This window comes from Chrysemys picta, chromosome 19, assembly GCF_011386835.1.
Source record: "Chrysemys picta bellii isolate R12L10 chromosome 19, ASM1138683v2, whole genome shotgun sequence".
In the NCBI taxonomy this organism is placed as follows: domain Eukaryota; kingdom Metazoa; phylum Chordata; order Testudines; family Emydidae; genus Chrysemys; species Chrysemys picta.
In genome coordinates, this window is record NC_088809.1 from 10,086,587 (window position 1) to 10,105,976 (window position 19,390).

Genomic DNA, 19,390 nt, shown 5'->3' on the forward strand with positions numbered 1-19,390 from the left:
CAGTAGCACCAGAGGGTCTCCTGTATCAGCCCCAGGCTGTGGGGGGTTTGAAACAAGGGACTCTAATCCAATAGCAGCCACACCTCCAACGGAGGCATCATGTGTGGTAGGAAGTGGCCAGGGGAAGGTGAGCAGGAGGTGGGCCTAATCCTGGCTATTCCACGCTTTTCCTACCCAGCCCAGATTCCCCTGTTCCTAACCCTGGGATGAACAGGACCATGGGTTACCGACAAGGAAGCTGACCCAGCTGGGACTCGGTCCAGGACACATTGGGTTGAAAGAGACTGGAGGCAGAAGGCCAGACCACTAGGCCTGCTGACTGAACAGACAACACTGCTACATGTACTTATATGCATATATTCTAACCTTTTAAAATTTCCTGGCTTTCTGATGTCTATTTAACTGCTAGAAGGTCCCCTCTCTTACTCCCAAATTTAATTTTTTACTGGGAATTATACAGAAGCAGAGAACTAAAGGAGGCTTTTGTAGTCTAGAGCATTTATCTAACCAACTACTATTAAGTGACTTATGAATTCTGGGCCTCCTGTTTTGAAACCTTAGTCAGCACCACCTATATAGGATTAATGTGCTAGTGCAACATGTTTTGTGTAGTGGATATACTAATTGCTGAACTAAAGTTAAGAAATCAGGTGTCTGCTCCAGTTGTAAGTACCTTCCAGATGTGGCTGAAACAGTTTGGTGCCTCTCACACTCTATCGTTGATTGTATTCCGTATAGTCATGGGAGGCAGGGGGTAGAGGGATGTGTAATAAGTAGTAGGGCGTGTTGACTGAAAGTGCTCATGTCACCTTTAATCCCGTAAATACTAGCCTCTAAAATTGAGTCAGTTATTACAGATTGAGAATACCTTGCATGTCAGTAAAATTACTAATATTTGACATCTTGAACTCGATGGCCGCAAAGACTTATTTTTAAAAAATAAATCATTTAAAACTCAAGTGAAAGCATCTCTTGAACAGTTGAACATATGCAATTTGTTTAAAAATTGCTGCTTTGATTTTTTCCTAGTATTGATTTTTTGGAAAGACATTAAGCACATTCTGACCCAAATACTTCATCTATCAACCTTTTTTGAAGGTCAATTTAAACTTTTATTAAAATTACCATTTCTATAAAATAACAGATCTGCAATCATATTATTCTCATGTTATCCACATACCTTGCTTTTTTACTCCATAATCTAAGATTTCATAGAGGAATAAGTTATGAAGGTCCTTTTGAAACTGGAAAGGCTAATAACATTGCACGGTTTGCATCTGCAGAGACTGTCAATAACAGTTAATGTTCTATGAGCAGTAAAGCCTGTACCATGTTAGTCACATTTTCAATGTTCATCATACTGAGAGTATCCAGAAAATGTTCCTGTTATGTCCTGGGTTGGACTCATAAAGCTACTTCAGTACCTGAAACTGCTAGAAGTCAGTTGGTGGTAATGTAGAAGGAAGAAAAGTTTTAGTAGTGTTAACTTAGGCCTAGTCTTCACTTTCCGGCGGCACGCCATCGATGTTCTGGGATCGATTTATCGCGTCTGGTTAAGACGCGATAAATCGATCCCGGATCGATCCCGGAAGTGCTCACAGTTGGCGCCGGTACTCCAGCTCGCCGAGAGGAGTACGCGGCATCGACGGGGGGAGACTTCCTGCCGCGTCTGGACCGCGGTAAGTTCGGACTAAGGTACTTCGAATTCAGCTACGTTATTAACGTAGCTGAATTTGCGTACCTTAGTCCGATTTGGGGACTTAGTGGGGACCAGACCTTAGTTACTCAAAAATCCTGCCAAACAATTTATTTTGACAGAATAGCCAGTTTACTGCTTACTAGAAATAGTGGGTCACACTTATTGTCATCGTAATTCCATTGATGGATTCACAGCGCAGGTGAATTTAACCCTGTCTTTTCTTTTTTGTTTCATTTGTATGGTACTTGTCTCCATAACAGCTGGTCAGTGGAACTTGAAAACTGGATTATATTCAAATTCAAAAACTTCTTTTGCATATGTGCAATGTCTTTTGACCAAACACTTGCCAGTTTTCTCACTTCCAAATCATATGAAGAAAATCCCTGATCTTTGTTTTACTGACTCTAAAATGGACAAATCCCTTGTTTTGGATTGAAAATCTGTAGTGAAATTAATATTATGTTCATATATGTAAGATTAATCAGGAGAAGTTTTGAGTTGACTATGAGCAGGTTACATTTGTGATTGTGCTTTCCACCTATTTCTGAAAATAACCCTCAGGACTAGCAAACAAACTATGTAAATTAGCATTTCTCTTAAAATTTGGATTGTTCATCCTATTTTCCAAAATATTCAGTTGAGGTTTTACTTGATTTTCCCTAAACTGCACTCAGTGTTCTAAGTAACAAATCAGCAGAAAGGTTTAATTGGGATATCCTACATTTTATAATTGAAAACCATAAAAACATTCACTTATCAAACTTATCCATCAACCTAATTAAGTGTTCCCTCCCCATCCCCCCAAGGTTAAAAGACCTAAATATGGTAGGCAATCTGGTTATTTGATAGTCTTAAGGGAGGTACAAGAAAATCAAGTTAGTTAAAATTGCACATAGGAATTTTCTCATAGGAAAATGTGAATTAGATGGGACTACTTTAAAACAGCTAAAAAGGACTAACAATATCTGACACAGTAGTGGGTTCAGTGAGTGGTAAGGAGTTAAGCAGAGCCCTATCTGGGGATCGATTCTGGTTCCAATACTGATAAATGCTGCAAATAAATCAAGTTCTCCCAAACATTGCTGGAGTAATAGGCTGCTCCACCATGGAGCCTGACCCAGAGAGCGCATTTGTCTAGAAACTTTCTGTGACAGGTTGCCCCCTCTCTGGGGTACCACCTGATGTACTGGGGTACCACTGAACCTGCTGGTTCTACCATTTTGTGTTCTCTTGCACTGCCCTGCTGAGCCAGGCCCTCAAGCCTCCTCCAGCACACATACATGTAGAGCCACACCCAGGTGCAGAAAGACAGACACTGAGATCAGCTCTGTGTAGGAAGACTTAGCTTGGGTATTGTCCAGCACTCAAATGCACACCCCCTTTGGAGTGTAAACCCAAAATTGTATTGTCTTGCACTGCACAGAAATCTGTACAGTGTAAGCTCATTAAATCTGCCCCCTCCCTCAATGTGGAGGAAGATATACACAGCTTTTTGAGCAAGAGAGAGTCCTGTGGCACCTTTAAGACTAACAGATGTATTGGATTCATAAGCTTTCGTGTATGCTCCAATACATCTGTTAGTCTTAAAGGTGCCACAGGACTCTCTCTGTTGCTTTTTACAGATCCAGACTAACACGGCTACCCCTCTGATACTTGACAGCTTTTTGAACCCTTTCCCCTCTCTCCCCAGTTATGAATTCCACAAACTGGCTTCAGAATAAGCAAAAACAAGTTTAACTACACAAGTTGGATTTTAAGTGATTAAGGGGTAGCAAAAAGATCAAAGCAGGTTACCTTAGTAAGTAAACAAAAACCTCAAACTGAGTTTAATAGTCTAGATAGGTAGGATATAAATTAGCAAATTCCCATTCTGAGTGATAACAGGCTGGCAGCCTCGGACCATCACTTTCCACAGTTGAGTCCTTACCCCTCAGGTGTTTCCCAGTGTGTTGTTGCAAGGAGAATGAGGTCTCCTCATGATGTCATTTTCCCCCTTTTATATTTTCTTCCCACTTGCTGGAAAGCTCTTTTGCTGTGACCAGGGTCAAACAGTTCCCATTGTGTAGTGCTATCTCTGAGAGGTTTCTATTGTACATAGTTCCTGGGGTAATCCTTGTACTTGTGTGCATTTCCTCAATAAACCATTAACATTGTTCGGCCTTTTTACTGTTGTACCTGAAAGGCTGCTTGTGGGTGTTTTCAACCTCTCACATATTTCAGTTACACATACATAGCCAAACTTCATAACTTCACATACGACAATAGCACATACAATCCAACAAGATAGTAATGTCTAGCAGATCAAGACTTTTAGAAAGATACTTCACAAGGCATACTTTATACAGAACATATGCTAATTACTTGACAGTGGTGAATATCAGGGTGTCAAGGTGTTGCACTCTGAAGACTTGCTTCTCCCCCACCTTTGTCCACAGTCTATTCTTCCTCCAGCTCCAGGTAACTCAAGACCCAGAGACAGAAGCTACATAACCTGTCATGTAGGCAGGATGCCCTTGTCTGGTTGCCTTTTTTGCCCCTCCTTGAAGCAGGGTTCTTGCTCTTGCTCTTCTCCTCTCCCACAGAGGGAGGATTAGGATTCAGTGTGTTTGCCTCCTTTCCTCATATTCTTGGTGTTTACTAGGGAAGATTGTTATCCCACTGTAGTGGTGGGGTCAGTTGCTCATTGTTGGAGCTCCTTGACTGAGCCCTTGATCCTTAAAAGGGAGAAAAATGCTTGGGGGAAAAATCCTCAACCATCCAAGCTTTGTTATAGTTATTGCTTCTAGAGCTTCAACCTTCTGTTCCCGTCCCAGGCCCCAGGCCTTGTTCATCAAAGCATATGTAGTAAGCACCTATTCCCCACCTGCATCTTGAGCTCATTAAGTGAACAACCTAATGGAGTCTGTCTCTGAAAACTTAGGGGAAAAAAGGGGATTCTTGGTACTTCTGGCTGCTAGTGAGGCTTCAAAGAGCTAACTGGTCAGAGTTACCCAATTTGTCAGGAGAGGAAAAGGAATTATCTGATGGCATGGCCCTCCTGCACCCAAAAAACAATTCCACACAGATTCCTTTAAACGTTGGTTACCTTATTTTCTCATAATCTAATAGTAAAGAATCCTGGGGTTTTAGAATAAGATTGGACACAGGATATTAATTTATTATGTCTTCATCTTGATATTGAATGAAATAAGAGTTTATGGAAATGTCAGGACTCCAGAACTGCTCAACCCAAAAGGCATGTACAGATGAAAAAAGCTCTTCAGGGACTGTCATGATTTATGGGAGATGCTCTTAAGATTGATCCTGTGTATCACTCCACTTAAGAGCTTTGCCATCCAGGCAATGCCCCAGTATCTAAGACTTGTGATAATTTCAAAAAGAACTATAACCTGGTACCAAATGATGAAGTCAGGTTTGTCAAAACATACTGCTCTGATGCACCTTCTGGAGCTAGAATGGAATATTTGTAGAGAATCCTCCAAGTCTAAACTGTTTTGTTTATCCATGGCTTGATTCATCAAATGACTTCTGTTTTGGGTAACTTTTTTTGTCTCCTAACAAATATCTTTGCAAGTTACAGGATGCCTTGGCTTCTGGCATAGAAATCTTGATTTCTATAGTGTATTACTGTAACTTTCTTTAACTGAAATAAGTTCCTGTGAGGAGACCAAGACTTCGGAGGAACATTACCTCACCTATATATAGCAGACTTTACTCCTCCTTTCCTTCTTCCTGACGTAGATACCAGCAAGGATATAGAAAATATGGCTGACTTCAGGTTTCCATCTGTAGGTCTTGCAGCTCTAAGGGATCAAGTTAAAACCCATCCTGTGGCAAACTGAACAGATGAGATTTTGACCTGGTACCCAGTCTTCATTGGAGTTTTTAAAAGGGGGAAGGCTTGTTAGCTTTCATCAGTTTCAACAAACTGCATTTTCCACCTTCAACTAGTTATTGTGTGTAATTAGATTCTCTTTCCCCACCCCTCTGGGAACATTTCTTCCATTAGAAGACTTATCTGATAGCAGCTGGTCAGCTCATCAGTATCAGAGCAGTCCACAAAACTCCTCCAGATTATGCAGCATATTTGCTGCTGCATTTTCCTAATGTTAGGGAACGTGTATTTAGATTTGAACTTTCATCGCTTAGGGCTGGTCTACACTGGGGAGGAAGTGGGGGGGAATCGATCTAAGATATGCAACTTCAGCTACGGGAATAGCGTAGCTGAAGTTGAAGTATCTTAGATCGATTTACCTCGGGTCCTCACGGCGCAGGATCGACGGCCGCAGCTCCCCCGTCCACTCTGCTACTGCCTCTCGCTCTAGTGGAGTTCCGGAGTCAACGGGGAGCGTGTTCGGGGATCGATTACTACCCACCGATCTGGCGGGTATTGAAGACATACCCTTACAAACTATAAGATGGCAAGCATTAACTCCATAATTGGAGCAGTGGAACCTAGAAACTTCTATGAATGTCTGCATAGTTAAAGTACATATCTCCACACTCCTGTTTCCTGTCAAGTTTCTCCCTAGTTTACTTTTGTTCCCATCCTCCCCCTCCCCCCTTCGGGCTGATATCTGCTCTCTTCCAAAGGTCTTGTATTAGTAGGTAGCCTGTCATAAGTTCTCCCTCTTCTGTTTGGACAACTGGCTTGTCTGACCCCCATCCCTTGCATCTAGAAAAGCAGTACCTAATTCTTAGCAATTCTTAATTAGTTACAGCAAGCTAACTTCAGCTCAGCAACAGCTCCATCACTGACCCTTTGTTCAGCACCCAGTTCTGTCTCTGTATCGATAGCCATTTTTGTGGCCTGTCAAGTCACTGTCCCAGAATACTCAAGTTGAGGTTAGCAATTCAGCGTCTGCAGCTTGACTACACAGAACTAATGCACTGGGCAAGAACACACTCTCTAGACATCAAACGCAAAAGCTATTGGAATTCCAAGGGTTTAAGTGTCATCATCAACCTTCATAAGATTGTTCCAGAGATGATAGGAGTCTCTAGTTGTCATCTTGTAGGGATAGCCTTTGCAAACTCCCCAAGGTCAAACCATCACCACAGCTGTCAGGCTGCATGATGGCGTATGATACCTGTCTTCCTAGATACATTCAGATGAAATAGAGCCTTAAGATCAGTTCACCAGCAAGTGAGACAAACCCTTCCCAATTAGGATGGACGCTCTGGCAACTGTGTATTTGCATTTCCAAAAGAAAGGAACAAGGAGTATGTGTCTTGCCAGAAGCTGGATTTCTCATAGTGGGCAAAGCTTTCAGGGATCAAACTGTAGTGGCCTCTGGAAGCATGATTTGAGACCGGAAGCGGTTATCCTTTCTGAACTTATTGGGTAAGGTCAAGGATTTAGAAAACTCAGCATCTGGGATACTACAGGAAATGTGAGGGCTTTTCATCTAGGTGCAGTAGATATAATGAAACTTCACACTTCAATCTCAGATTTTTTTCTCTGAGGAGAGGTTGGAGAAGGGTTCACTGTGCAGGGAAAAGCCTAGAGCTGGAGAAGAGAAATGGGAAGAGGAAAGGTCCATTTCTGAGCCCAGTAGTTATCAGCCGTGGTTTTTTTTTTTTTTTTTTTTTTTTTTTTTTTTTAAGAGAGTAAGGTAGAATCCCCCAAATGAACAGGGCAAGAAGTAATCTGCTTAAATTGCAGCAAGGGAGATTTAAGTTACACAACAGAGAACTTACTAACTGTAAGGGTAGCTAGGAACTGGAACAAATGACTTGGAGACATTGTGGAATCTGCCATTGGAGGTTTTAAGAATAGGCTAGACAAACACTTGTCAGGGATGGTCTAAACTCTAGATAACACTTAGTCCTGCCTCAGTACAGAGGACTGAACTGGATGACCTGTCAGTCCCTTCCTGACCTACATGTCTATGAGCACATCCAGCCCTTGGGATGAATCTCAAGGACGCCTCAGATGTAGCAGTGTTCTTGCACTACTAAGATCTTTAGAAACCTTTAAATCAGTGTTACCAGCGTATTCCTGTTTGGAGAGAAGGAACATTTATGAGCCACTGAACACTACAAAGATTTAAAATTGCCTTTAAAGGGCCTTGAAATACCTTTTTAGACATAGCGAAATAGAGGATTTAAATCTTTATTTCTGCTTTAGCCATATAGTTTGAGAGATTATTGAAATGCCTAAAATTATTCCCATCACTGTTTGGATTGAACCCCATGATTGGTATGATGTGAAGGCCTTTCAACAAAGATGGGGTTGTATTCATCAGCTAAAAATAAGAAAAAACCACCATAGCCTATGTATGCAAGCCTGCTTTCTGTCAGCTGCTTGTAAATTTTTAAGCAGTGCAGCAGATGTTTTAAGTTAGCTGATTATGCATGCAAACATAATGGTTGCATATTTCCTTGGTTGTTGTACATACAGGTCCGTCAGTTTTTGATTGATCAAAAGGTTAGGTAACTACAAAAACCTAATTATCGCCAGGTCACACTTACTCTGCAGTCCACACAATCAACACATCCCTTCATATTTTTCCTTTTCTAATTTATGGGGGTTGGTGGGAAAGATAATCAGACAAATTGCAAGTAGGGTTTTCTCAGCTATTCATCCATCATCTGCAGGGAAGCAAAAAAATCTGCAGGGAACATGAATTCGGTGCGCGCTCAGTGGTACAGAATTTCCCCAGTAGTAATACTCATGTGAGAGGCTCTCATGAGTCCTAGAAATAGCAGGGGGTTTTAATGGACAGAATAAAATAATGTGGATGACTGAGACTTTGGGTTTGTGGATTTGATTCACAGAAAATCTTTGGCTAAACATCACTGTTACTTTGTAACCAAAGTAGATCGCCAAAGTATTTATGCTATTAGTCTTTAAAAATAAATAAATTAATTAAAAATCAAGATGTCCATATGGTGACTGAATTAAGTTGATTAAAAATCAACTGATTCCTCTTCTTTCCTCCCACAAATTACTTAATTTGAATGTTTAGACGTTCTTGAAAACATTATGGCTTGTTTTGGCTTGTCTCTTAACAAGTACATTATAACAACTTCTTGAATTACTGTTTCAGAATGAAGAGCTAGATAAGAAGTATGCTGGACTTTTGGAGAAAAAATGGACATCCGTTATAAGATTACAAAAGAAGGTAAAGGGGGGGATTTGAGTTTTTCATATTATACAATTTTACAATGAGTAATCAGCTTTTAAAGCAAATTATTAATGGTATTCGGTGGACTGAAATTGAAGAAACTCTTATATGCATTCAAAGGAAGTGTGGGCTTATTAAATGTTCTCCTAAAAGTATTTTTGGAGGGCAGAACAGGGAAGGTAACAGTATCCAACAAGCAGAATATTTAGCCTTGAAATGTGTTTTCTACTATCCACTTAATCTCCAGCAAAAATATTAACTCTTCTTCTATAGTGGCTTCTCTGATATGACTCTTTGCTTCATCTCTTGGATTTTTGTTGCACTTTGTGAAGATGGTGAGAAGGAAAGAGTGCCCCAAGGCTTTTTGGAAATGCAAAGGCTGAGTAGTTGTCCCCAAAAAGCTTCCTTAGCAGGGAAGAAAGCAAAAGCTCTGCTGCTAGTCCTCTTTATCTCTTCCTTTGCAGTGAAGCCTTTAGTTCTGATGCACTAGAGTAAGTGGCTCTTACTCTAATACAAACACACAATACAAAACTGTATGTGCTTAATAGAGCATCCATAGGTATATAGTGTATTAAAAGTATCAAAAATCATAGCATGTTAACAGCAGAGGCTACCAAATGTAGTGGTAAACGTTGCAGGATTTTACTGAGCTTCTAATATTTTTTTGCCCTTGGATATTCTGTATACACACTTGATATGTAAATCCCAAAATTGTCTTTGACCAGGGTCCTGGGGGTGGGTAAGCATTTTTAGTAATAAAACTACCTCTGACAAAATTACCTTTTGCCAAAAGACTGTTCACAAAATTCAGTAACTTGAAAAGTTATTTTCAATCAGTTTGAAGTAGTGAACTTTCCAGTATGGTAGATCTAAATGACTTTGCATATTAGTCCCCTTGTCACATAAAAGCTCTAGGGAAAATTTTGTGTTCAAATCAAGTGTTACTCAGACTCTTTTACAAGGAAACTTGTTCCATTGTATTTTAGGGATGGTCAGAGCTACTGGAGGTCAGTAACTTGCTCTCCACCTAAGAGAGAAGCAAAATATTCTAGATCCAAAGTCATTCGGAAAATTTAGCTTTGTTAATAACCAGGGCAGATTAGCTAAATCTTGCTGTAGAAGATTGTAGAAACAATTGATCTTTTTTTAAACTCCATAACTCTCAGGTGATGGAATTAGAATCTAAGCTAAATGAAGCAAAGGAAGAATTCACATCAGGTGGACCTCTTGGTCAGAAACGAGACCCTAAAGAATGGATCCCTCGTCCTCCAGAGAAGTATGCATTGAGTGGACATAGGAGTCCTGTCACACGAGTAATTTTCCACCCAGTTTTCAGTGTTATGGTCTCTGCTTCAGAGGATGCCACAATAAAGGTAAATGTTTCTATAGACAGTTATATGATGGGCTAAGCAAATCAGTTTGAGATAATGAGGGATGTATGCCACCTACACACATGCAATCCTGATCCAAGATTTACCTACTTTCATAGTCCCCTTATAATTTAAGAGATTGATCATAGTCTGTTGTGTGGTGGTATTCAGCAGATTTTAGGCTGATGCCTTCAAGTCATCTTTGGGGGTTTCTCTTGGGTCAGAAGAAATATTTGAAAGCTGTTGAGACCACAAGTATGGATTATGGGACCGGGCAGAAGATTAAAGGATAAACACTCTTGTGGCAGGAGAGTAGCCAAAGATTAAGGCAGTTGATGTGGAATATAGAAGTGTTTGATTGGGTTAAGAGTAATGAGATGTTGAGAAAGAGAGAGAAAAGACTATTTCAGAAGATTCATCAAAGAATGACTTCTTTGCAGGCTAAAATTTTAAATAAACACCAAACTTTAATGTTCCCTCTCTCCCTCCCCCACTACTTTTTAGTGTAAAGGATTGATATCTTCTACTTATGTAATACTCAGCCACCAGTTGATGCTGGTTTTCAAAATAGTCTCCTTAAAACATTCTTGGGAAGTGTGTGTAAACAGGTTTAGTCTTCCAGTACTTCTAATATGATTTTTATTAAGATCTTTGTAGCCCTTGTTGCAGATGTTAATCCACCCATAGGGGACTTTTGTGGTAGCCATGTGCTTTGTCCATTTAGTGTCCTAATTATAAAGAAATATTTGTGTAACTGATTTATTCATGGAATGAAAACGAGTACTTCCACTTGGCTACAGTCCGTGAGGACCTTCTCCTTGAGCATTTGCTTGGGGATTAATTCAAATTTATGCTTGCATGAAAACTACCATGGAGCTGATGCTTCTTTGGAAATGATTGTATATGTCATACTGACTTCAAGAGATTGGGTAACAAATATTAAAAGGAAATATTGAGCAACCATGGAGGATACAACGAAGATTAAATTGAAATCATTTTGCATCAACTTTTAACCAATTATAATGTCATTCTTCGAGTTATTGCATGTGTAGATTTCTACTTATGGTGTCCATTTGCCCAGCACAGGAGTTTAGAACATTTTCACCAGCAGTGTCTGCAGGAGTTGTATATGCACCCTGCATGCCCTCAGGACACTCCTCCCCCCGGGCATAAAGTGCACAACGACCCCCAACTGCCACTCGGTTCCTTTGAACCACCTTAGGCAGTGAGTCAGAACAGCATAGTGTCTGTCCCTCTGTAATAATTAATTAGTCTGGTAGATAGGTAGTGGTAGGTGTACTTGTTACTGTTTCATTTAGCTTATTACCACTCTATCAGCGCATTCTCCCCCCCCCCCCCCCCCAAAAAAAAAAAAAAAGAACAAGGTCCCGTCTTCTAGCAGAGCCTACAATTCCAGGCTCTAAGGCATGCCGTTCCTGCGGGGGGAGGGAATTATTTCTCTAACAAGGTCAGCTAAAACTGTTTAGTGACATTCTTACATGCCTTTGTTAAATGTTACTGGAAACTTTTTTTTCATAAACTCTTCTGTATCCTTCACTCTCTTCTATTAGAAGAAATTTCTCTGGTGGGTGCTGTTCTTTAATTCAAACTATTTAGTACCATCTGTCATTTTTCTAAACAGGCATTATCACTTGTTAACACATCGAGTAATGCTGAAGTGATGGTGGAGAGCTAGACAGATTATAAACCATACATTTTGTAGGTCCAGCATAAACCATGGCTATTTTAATTATGCGTTGCCACCTTAGAAACCAGATCACATCAGAAATGAATCCTTACAATAGCTATGACCAGAATCACCTCTCATTTTATTTGCAGTATTAAATAAGGCTAAAGATTTTAGAATCACAGATGTTTTCATGCTTCTAAATGTTATAAAGTGAAACTCTTAATTTAGTTAATCCTCAGTTGGATTGTGATGAGGCCAATGGCATTAAAGAAATTAACATCTGTAGTAGCTTGTTTCTTTTAGAGTGAAGCAGGTTTATGTTCATGGTTCATTATTAGAGTATTGGCAAGTAATAGTGTGAATACTTCATTTTCACCTCTTAATTAGCTCCATATTTACCACAAATATGTTTCATATTTCTATTGACTAGTGTCCTGGCTGATGCAAGAGTCTGTTTACTTAATATTAAATTTTGGAAGTGACCTCAGATCTTCTTCCCTAACCTGACCGAAATGCTGCATATTGCAGAGTTCATACACTGTTTTCCAGTAGGGAGTACTGATCATATGGCTCCTTAGCATCACATAAGTACTAGCGGCACACTGATGCTTAGAAAGGGGTAGGGTGTAAGGGAAGAACACTGGAAAGGGTTTGTGGAAGTGGGTGGGAAACGGGTGGAAGAGAAGAGGACTCTGCATGCATATATATGTACACACACACACTCTTCTACCTAATTAAAATTTTACTCGCTTGCGTGATCTTTTTCTTTCTTTCTTTCTTTCTTTTTTTAAAAGGTAAATTGTATCAAGACTTTTCAGGGATGCAGCAAACTCTTTTCCTATTCACATTGTAGAGGAGACCATTTACATTAATTTATTTTGAAATCTGGGAAGTGCACTTATTCTCTAAATATAATTAACTTAAAAGTAACTAAACCATATAAATATAGCACATCTTATTTTCCTCCACTGCTTGGCTTTTCTAGGACAGTTTTCCTTTGTCTCCTGCTCAAGTTAATTATTGAACAAGGTGCCAGACTAGCCTGTGGGGTGCAAATGTAAAGCTGAGGAACATGAAGAGTGATAAGCTGGTGTTAACGAATTTTCTGTTCACTTGTCAGGTGTGGGATTATGAGACAGGCGATTTTGAACGAACCCTTAAGGGACATACAGACTCTGTGCAGGATATATCTTTTGACCACAGTGGCAAACTCTTGGCCTCCTGTTCTGCTGATATGACCATTAAGCTATGGGATTTCCAGGGCTTTGATTGCATCAGAACCATGCATGGTAAGGAGACTGACTTAGTGATCTATAAGATGAAGAGAAATCAATTGTTTTTATTTTGTTGATCCAGAAAACTGCTGGTGTGAGAACGGATATATAATCAGAATACCAAAAAGAGTTCTCTTTAACCTTTGGAGTGCCTTGTACATAACTGTGTATTATGTCCCATCGCTAATTGAAAATGCAACTCTAATCTGCTGTGTGAGACTGTACTGGAAATAAAATATCTGTAGTGGTGGTTTCAGTGAAACAGCAGATGGATGGCTTTAGTACTTGCTGTGTCCAGAGTTCAATAGAAAATGGGACCATCCCACAAGGGAATGGGGGTATAAAAAATAGCGAGGTACATGTGGGAAGAATAAAAGTGGTTTTTACTATTTTGCTTGGTATATTGAATCTACCTTTTATGGGAATCTCTTGTTCCACATTTTCTTGTTTTGAATTAACATGCTTCCCGCTCTTGGTCTATAAAGTGTGTATGTAAATTGTGGGTTCCTTGTACAATGGTGGATGAACACATTCCCAATCGGTCAGAATTTCAGGAGCCATAGCATGGCTCAGAAGGGACCATCATGATCCTCCTGCACACTGCAGGCCACAGAACCTCACCCACCCACTCCTGTAATAGATCCCTAAGCTAAGTTACTGAAGTCCTGAAATCATGATTTAAAGACTTCCAGTTACAGAGAATTCACTCTTTACATATGGGTTTAAACTAAGTGATCTGTGCCCCATGGTGCAGAGGAAAGTGAAAAACCTCCAGGCTCACTGAATTCAAGGTTACAAAGGCACATGGTGGAGGTGATGGGTTGTGGGTGTGGGATGGAGAATATGAAGGCCACCCTTGCAGTCTTCAGAAAGTTCTGAACAAAAGTATTCATATGCCGCTGCATCATCTCAAGATAATTGTTTTGTGATATAGCTAATTTGTATTAGAAATGAGTGATCAGCAGGATTTGATAATCTTTTTTTAAAGAAACAAAGTTTGTATTGAAAAGTCTACTAAATAACAAGAGGAGAGAGAATTAACTGCCCACCTGCTGTCTTTAAAAAGGGCTCCAGAGGTGATCCCGGCAATTACAGGCCGGTAAGCCTGACTTCAGTACAGAGCAAACTGGTTGAAACTATAGTAAAGAACAAAATTCAGACACACAGATGACCATAATTAGGGGAAGAGTCAACATGGTTTTTGTAAAGGGAAATCGTGCCTCACCAATCTACTAGAATTCTTTGAGGGGGCCAACAAGCATGTGGACAAGGGGGATCCAGTGGATATAACTTATTTAGATTTTCAGAAAGCCTTTGACAAGGTCCCTCACCAAAGGTTCTTAAGTAAACAGTCATGGGATAAGAGGGAAGGTCCTCTCATGGATTGGTAACTGGTTAAAAGATAGGAAACAAAGGTTAGGAATAAATGATCAGTTTTCAGAATGGAGAGGTAAATAGTGGTGTCCCCCCAGGGGTCTATATTGGGCCCAGTCCTATTTAACATATTCATAAATGATCTGGAAAAAGGGGTAAACAGTGAGGTGGCAAAATTTGTAGATATACAAAACTACTCAAGATAGTTAAGTCCCAGGCAGATTGCCAAGAGCTACAAAGGATCTCTCAGATCTGAGAGATGGTAACAAAATGATAGATTGCATTTATCAACATTGAATTTAAAGTAATGAACATTGGAAAACATAATCCCAACTGGACATATAAAATGATGGGGTCTATTAGCTGTTACCATTCAAGAAAGAGATGTTGGAGTCATTGTAGATAGTTCTCTGAAAACATCTACTCAGTGTGCAGCGGCAGTCAAAAAAGCGAACAGGATGTTGGGAATCATTAAGAAAGGGATAGATAATACAAAAAAATATCCTATTGCCTCTATATAAATCCGTGGTACGCCCACATCTTGAATACTGTGTGCAGATGTGGTGGCCCCATCTCAAAAACGATTTATTGGAATTGGAAAAGGTTCAGAAAAGGGCAACAAAAATGATTAGGGGTATGGAACGGCTGCCATGTGAGGAGAGATTAATAAGACTGGGACTTTTCAGCTTGGAAAAAAGACGAGTAAGGAGGGATATGATAGAGGTGTATAAAATCATGACTAGTGTGGAGAAAGTAAATGAGGAAGTGTCATTTACTCCTCATAACAAGAACTAGGGGTCACCAAATTAAATTAATAGGCAACAAGTTTAAAACAAACTGAAGTGTTTTTTTTCACACAACACATAGTCAACCTGTGGAACGCCTTGCCAGAGGATGTTGTGAAGGCCAAGACTATAACTAAAAAAGAACTAAAGTTCATGGAGGATAGGTCCATCATTGACTATTAGGCAGGAATGTTTTCCCTAGCCTCTGTTTGCCAGAAGCTGGGAATGGGCGATGGAGGATGGATCACTTGATGATTACCTGTTCTGTTCATTCCCTCTGGGGCACCTGGCATTGGCCACTGTTGGAAGACCGCATACTGGGCTAGATGAACCTTTGGTCTGACCCAGTATGACTGTTCTTATGTTCTCGTGCCCAGAGTCTTCAGTGAAGCATCTGCTGCTCTTTAAGCATCACTGAGTCATTTAGCAGTAGGTGAATGGGGGCTGTATTCACCTTAAGTGTGCCACAGAAAGTACATGTCATCTGTGTTGTTGCCTCTTTTTTTTCCCCTTGCTATGCTAATGATCCTTGGTTACTGCAGTATTTCAGAACCTCTGTACATATGTCCAGCATATAGGGTATTTGTTTTTTGTAAACCATGTTTTTTCAGTTAACATGGGTATGGGCGAAATGGCTTCACTCCATACTTCATAATTTCATTGTTTGAACTTTTTTCCTTTTTCCTTTTTTAAAATGACCATTGAAATGGTTATCACTTTGATGGAGCAGTATGAAGTACAGAAAATCTGCTAAAAACTAGCATTCCTCTGACTCTTTTGATATCTACTGAAATGGTTAATTTTTTTTTTAGTGGGAGTTTAAATTCTGCAAGATTTACTTTTTTCAGTGAGTCTTCCTGTTTATGCATTTACCAGATATCTATGAATAAATGTCTTGCATACCACTAAAACCTCCCTTGTTAGTAACCTAATTTTTGGGGAATACTAGAATTTCATATTTACACAGGAGGTTGCTTAAATTAATACTCTTAAACTGTTGCCCTGAGATTATTCAAATCATTGTACCCAAAGCTTTAGAAATATTAACTTCTGCCCCAACATCTTAACTGGAGGCAGTATTTTTTTAAGTTATTTTGCATTTATCTTAAATGTTTAAGAACCTCTACATGAATGGACAAATATAATTGTTGATATGGTCAAAAACATTTTTATTGGACTTGTCAAAACAATACACACACTTTTTCTAGAGGAGATTTGTTAAAATTATTTCAGCAAAATTTACTAATGCTTTCCATTCATTAACACTTTTTTATTCAGATGTTTGAAATATTATCTCTTGACCCAAAACACATTCATTAATCCTCAACACCCGTGGGATGGATGGTAGTATCCTCTCTTATAGATGGGGATAAATGAAGCCAAGTGGTGAAACTACATATCCAAGGTCACCGTGAATCTGGAAGAGCAAGGACCAGAACTGATTTTTTTTCTGACCCATCCTGATTCCATTCCTTAAGTCACTAGATAATAGGAGGAGAGATCATCAGTTATGTTGCTCTCAATGATGCAGTTATTGTACTATAACTAATGCCTACAATGAGGCACTCTTGAAATGTTTAATCTTTAAAATTGTGTTAAGCCCCTGAATGAGGATTTTCATTTAGGTCTTGTTCTTGCCCATTTGGTGAAAGTTATTTTCCTTCAAAGTTTTCTTTCCAAGAAACATGGTGTTGCTGTGTCATATTTGCAGAATTTATTGTAAACAGTGGTTACCCTATAATGCACACCATGTATGTAAAAGTAATTGCAAAAGGGAGTGAGGCTAATATTTTAATGCCCAAACACTGCCACACAGAAACACTTGACATGCTAGTGCAGATGCATTGAAATATTACTTAGCTCATAAAATACCCCCATAAGCTTCTGTATTAAGATTCTCCCATAAAATGTGTAGTACATCGTAGTTTAATTTCTCCAGAGAATTGAACATTGGATTGCTTATGCATTGTAATAATGTGTGTCAGAGCACCACTTAATACAAGCTTGATTTGTTTTTAGGTCATGATCATAATGTTTCTTCAGTAGCCATCATGCCCAACGGAGATCACATAGTCTCTGCCTCAAGGGATAAAACCATCAAAATGTGGGAAGTTCAAACAGGGTAAGTATAGTTCTGGTTAAAAAGCATCCATACCGAAAGGAAACACTGTGTACCCTTTGTAAGAAGTGTACCATATATAGCTTGAATGTCATCACCACGTACCCTTTGGCTTCTGTGCCTTGAGACTGGCTGCTAAAGGATTTTTCCTAAGTGACTGGGCCCCAAAGATCCAGTAACCACATATTGATTCCCCTCCTTGTGAGCTTTGGTCTACTACAGAAATATAATCAATAGATTATTGTGGCTCAATATAGTTTTGAGCCACAATGACTGAACCTTTATAACTACCAGAGAGGTGTACCATTCTTGGTGTGGACAAAAGCCTCTTCCCATCTTTGTACTGTCATTCCTCAGTATGTAACACCCTCCCATAAATCTTCGCTTCTCCCTTCTCTTCCCCCCCACTGTATGCTCTGAACACACAAGTAAGTATTTCTGTAATGTCTCTAGATCTCCCCGGATGTCTTTTTAAAAAGTCTCGTTTTTTACCCAGATTAATTTTCTCAGCGCTAGTTTTTCTCTAGGCCTGCTGTTTTACTACTTTCATATTTCCTTCCTTCCCTATCTGCTTATTTTAGCTGTCTTTTTTTCTAATCTAGTGACCTTTCTGTCCGTGAATTTTAACTCTTCTAGAGCCTTTTCCATCTTGCTTAGCCAGCATGTTGATGATTCAGTTCATGCGTAGACCACCTTATAGTCAGAGCCACTTCAACAATAGCCCCCGTGTCCCTAAACCATAAAGCTGCCTACACCAGATTTTTATAGCAACATGCTTGGACTGATTCATTACTTGCCTTTATGTTTGGTAGTTATTGTGTGAAGACTTTCACGGGGCACAGAGAATGGGTGCGCATGGTGCGACCTAATCAGGATGGCACCCTGATTGCCAGCTGTTCTAATGACCAGACAGTGCGTGTTTGGGTGGTAGCAACAAAGGAATGCAAAGCTGAGCTTCGAGAACATGAGCATGTGGTAGAATGCATTTCTTGGGCTCCTGAGAGCTCCTACTCCACCATATCAGAAGCTACAGGATCCGAGGTAAGCATAAATACAATACAGCTCTTTCCTTCCTGTTCAATGCAAATATGGTACAAAGACAACTGTAAAGGTTTTGGAGTATTAAAAGTAAATGCCCAATCATTAAACGTTTTTTATAATATTTGGATGCAAGGGGTATATGACAACACATTTGGGGTATTGTTCCTATCAGCATCACTTCCTGAGCTCCCAGGTTCTAGTGCCCTTTCTATTGACCTTTTTGTGTAAATTCAGGAGCTACCTGTGCACTTACTATCAGGAGGTCGGGGTGGGGAGGGGGGAGGCAGGAGTGGCAAGTTTCTTCTGCTTTTGGGGAGAAGGGTGAGATGCTCTGATTTTAAGAAGCCCCATTTCTCAACCTGCAAGGAACATGAAAAGAGATGGTACGTTTTTGTCATTAGTTCAGTTCCTTTAATCACCTAAAGGGCATTTGAGAAGTGGTAGGGAAAACTATTCTGGAATGAAGAGGCAGGCTGCCTACTAAAGGATTTGTGGGGACTTCATTTGAGTTGAGCTTTGATTTGAATGTCCTAGTACACAAGAGATTCACACTCTCTCTTTCTTTCCCTCCCTCTTCCCCCCCCCCCCCCCACATGCCCAAAGTCTTTAGAGGTAAATCATCAGTAAGAGGTTTGTTCAGAGTTTGTGCAAATCACTTTTAAGGGTGATATAAAATGTGACTACTGCTGTGTGGACAGAGGCTGTTGGAAGTTCCTTTTTATTTAGGTGAAATAAAAGAAGCAATAGACCAATGTAAACTATAGAGTAACTTGTCAGAATGACAGGTTTTGGACAAATGTCAGTTGAGATGATTTTATTCACTTTTTAAAAACACTTAATGTACTTATAAGTTTTGAAGTAATTTCCAAATGTTAACTACCATGGCAAGAGGAAATTAGTTACCAAAG

The 19,390-nt window shown here is 39.7% G+C and overlaps 1 protein-coding gene across 1 annotated transcript in view; it reads left to right on the forward strand.

The window, feature by feature from the left end:
• PAFAH1B1 (platelet activating factor acetylhydrolase 1b regulatory subunit 1) overlaps positions 1-19,390 on the forward strand; it is a 59,744-nt gene that overhangs the window by 32,969 nt on the left and 7,385 nt on the right. Inside the window, 5 exon segments of the mRNA XM_005298896.5 lie at positions 8,752-8,826; positions 9,996-10,202; positions 13,010-13,178; positions 17,342-17,444; positions 18,254-18,482. Coding sequence (XP_005298953.2) covers positions 8,752-8,826; positions 9,996-10,202; positions 13,010-13,178; positions 17,342-17,444; positions 18,254-18,482 — 783 coding nt within the window.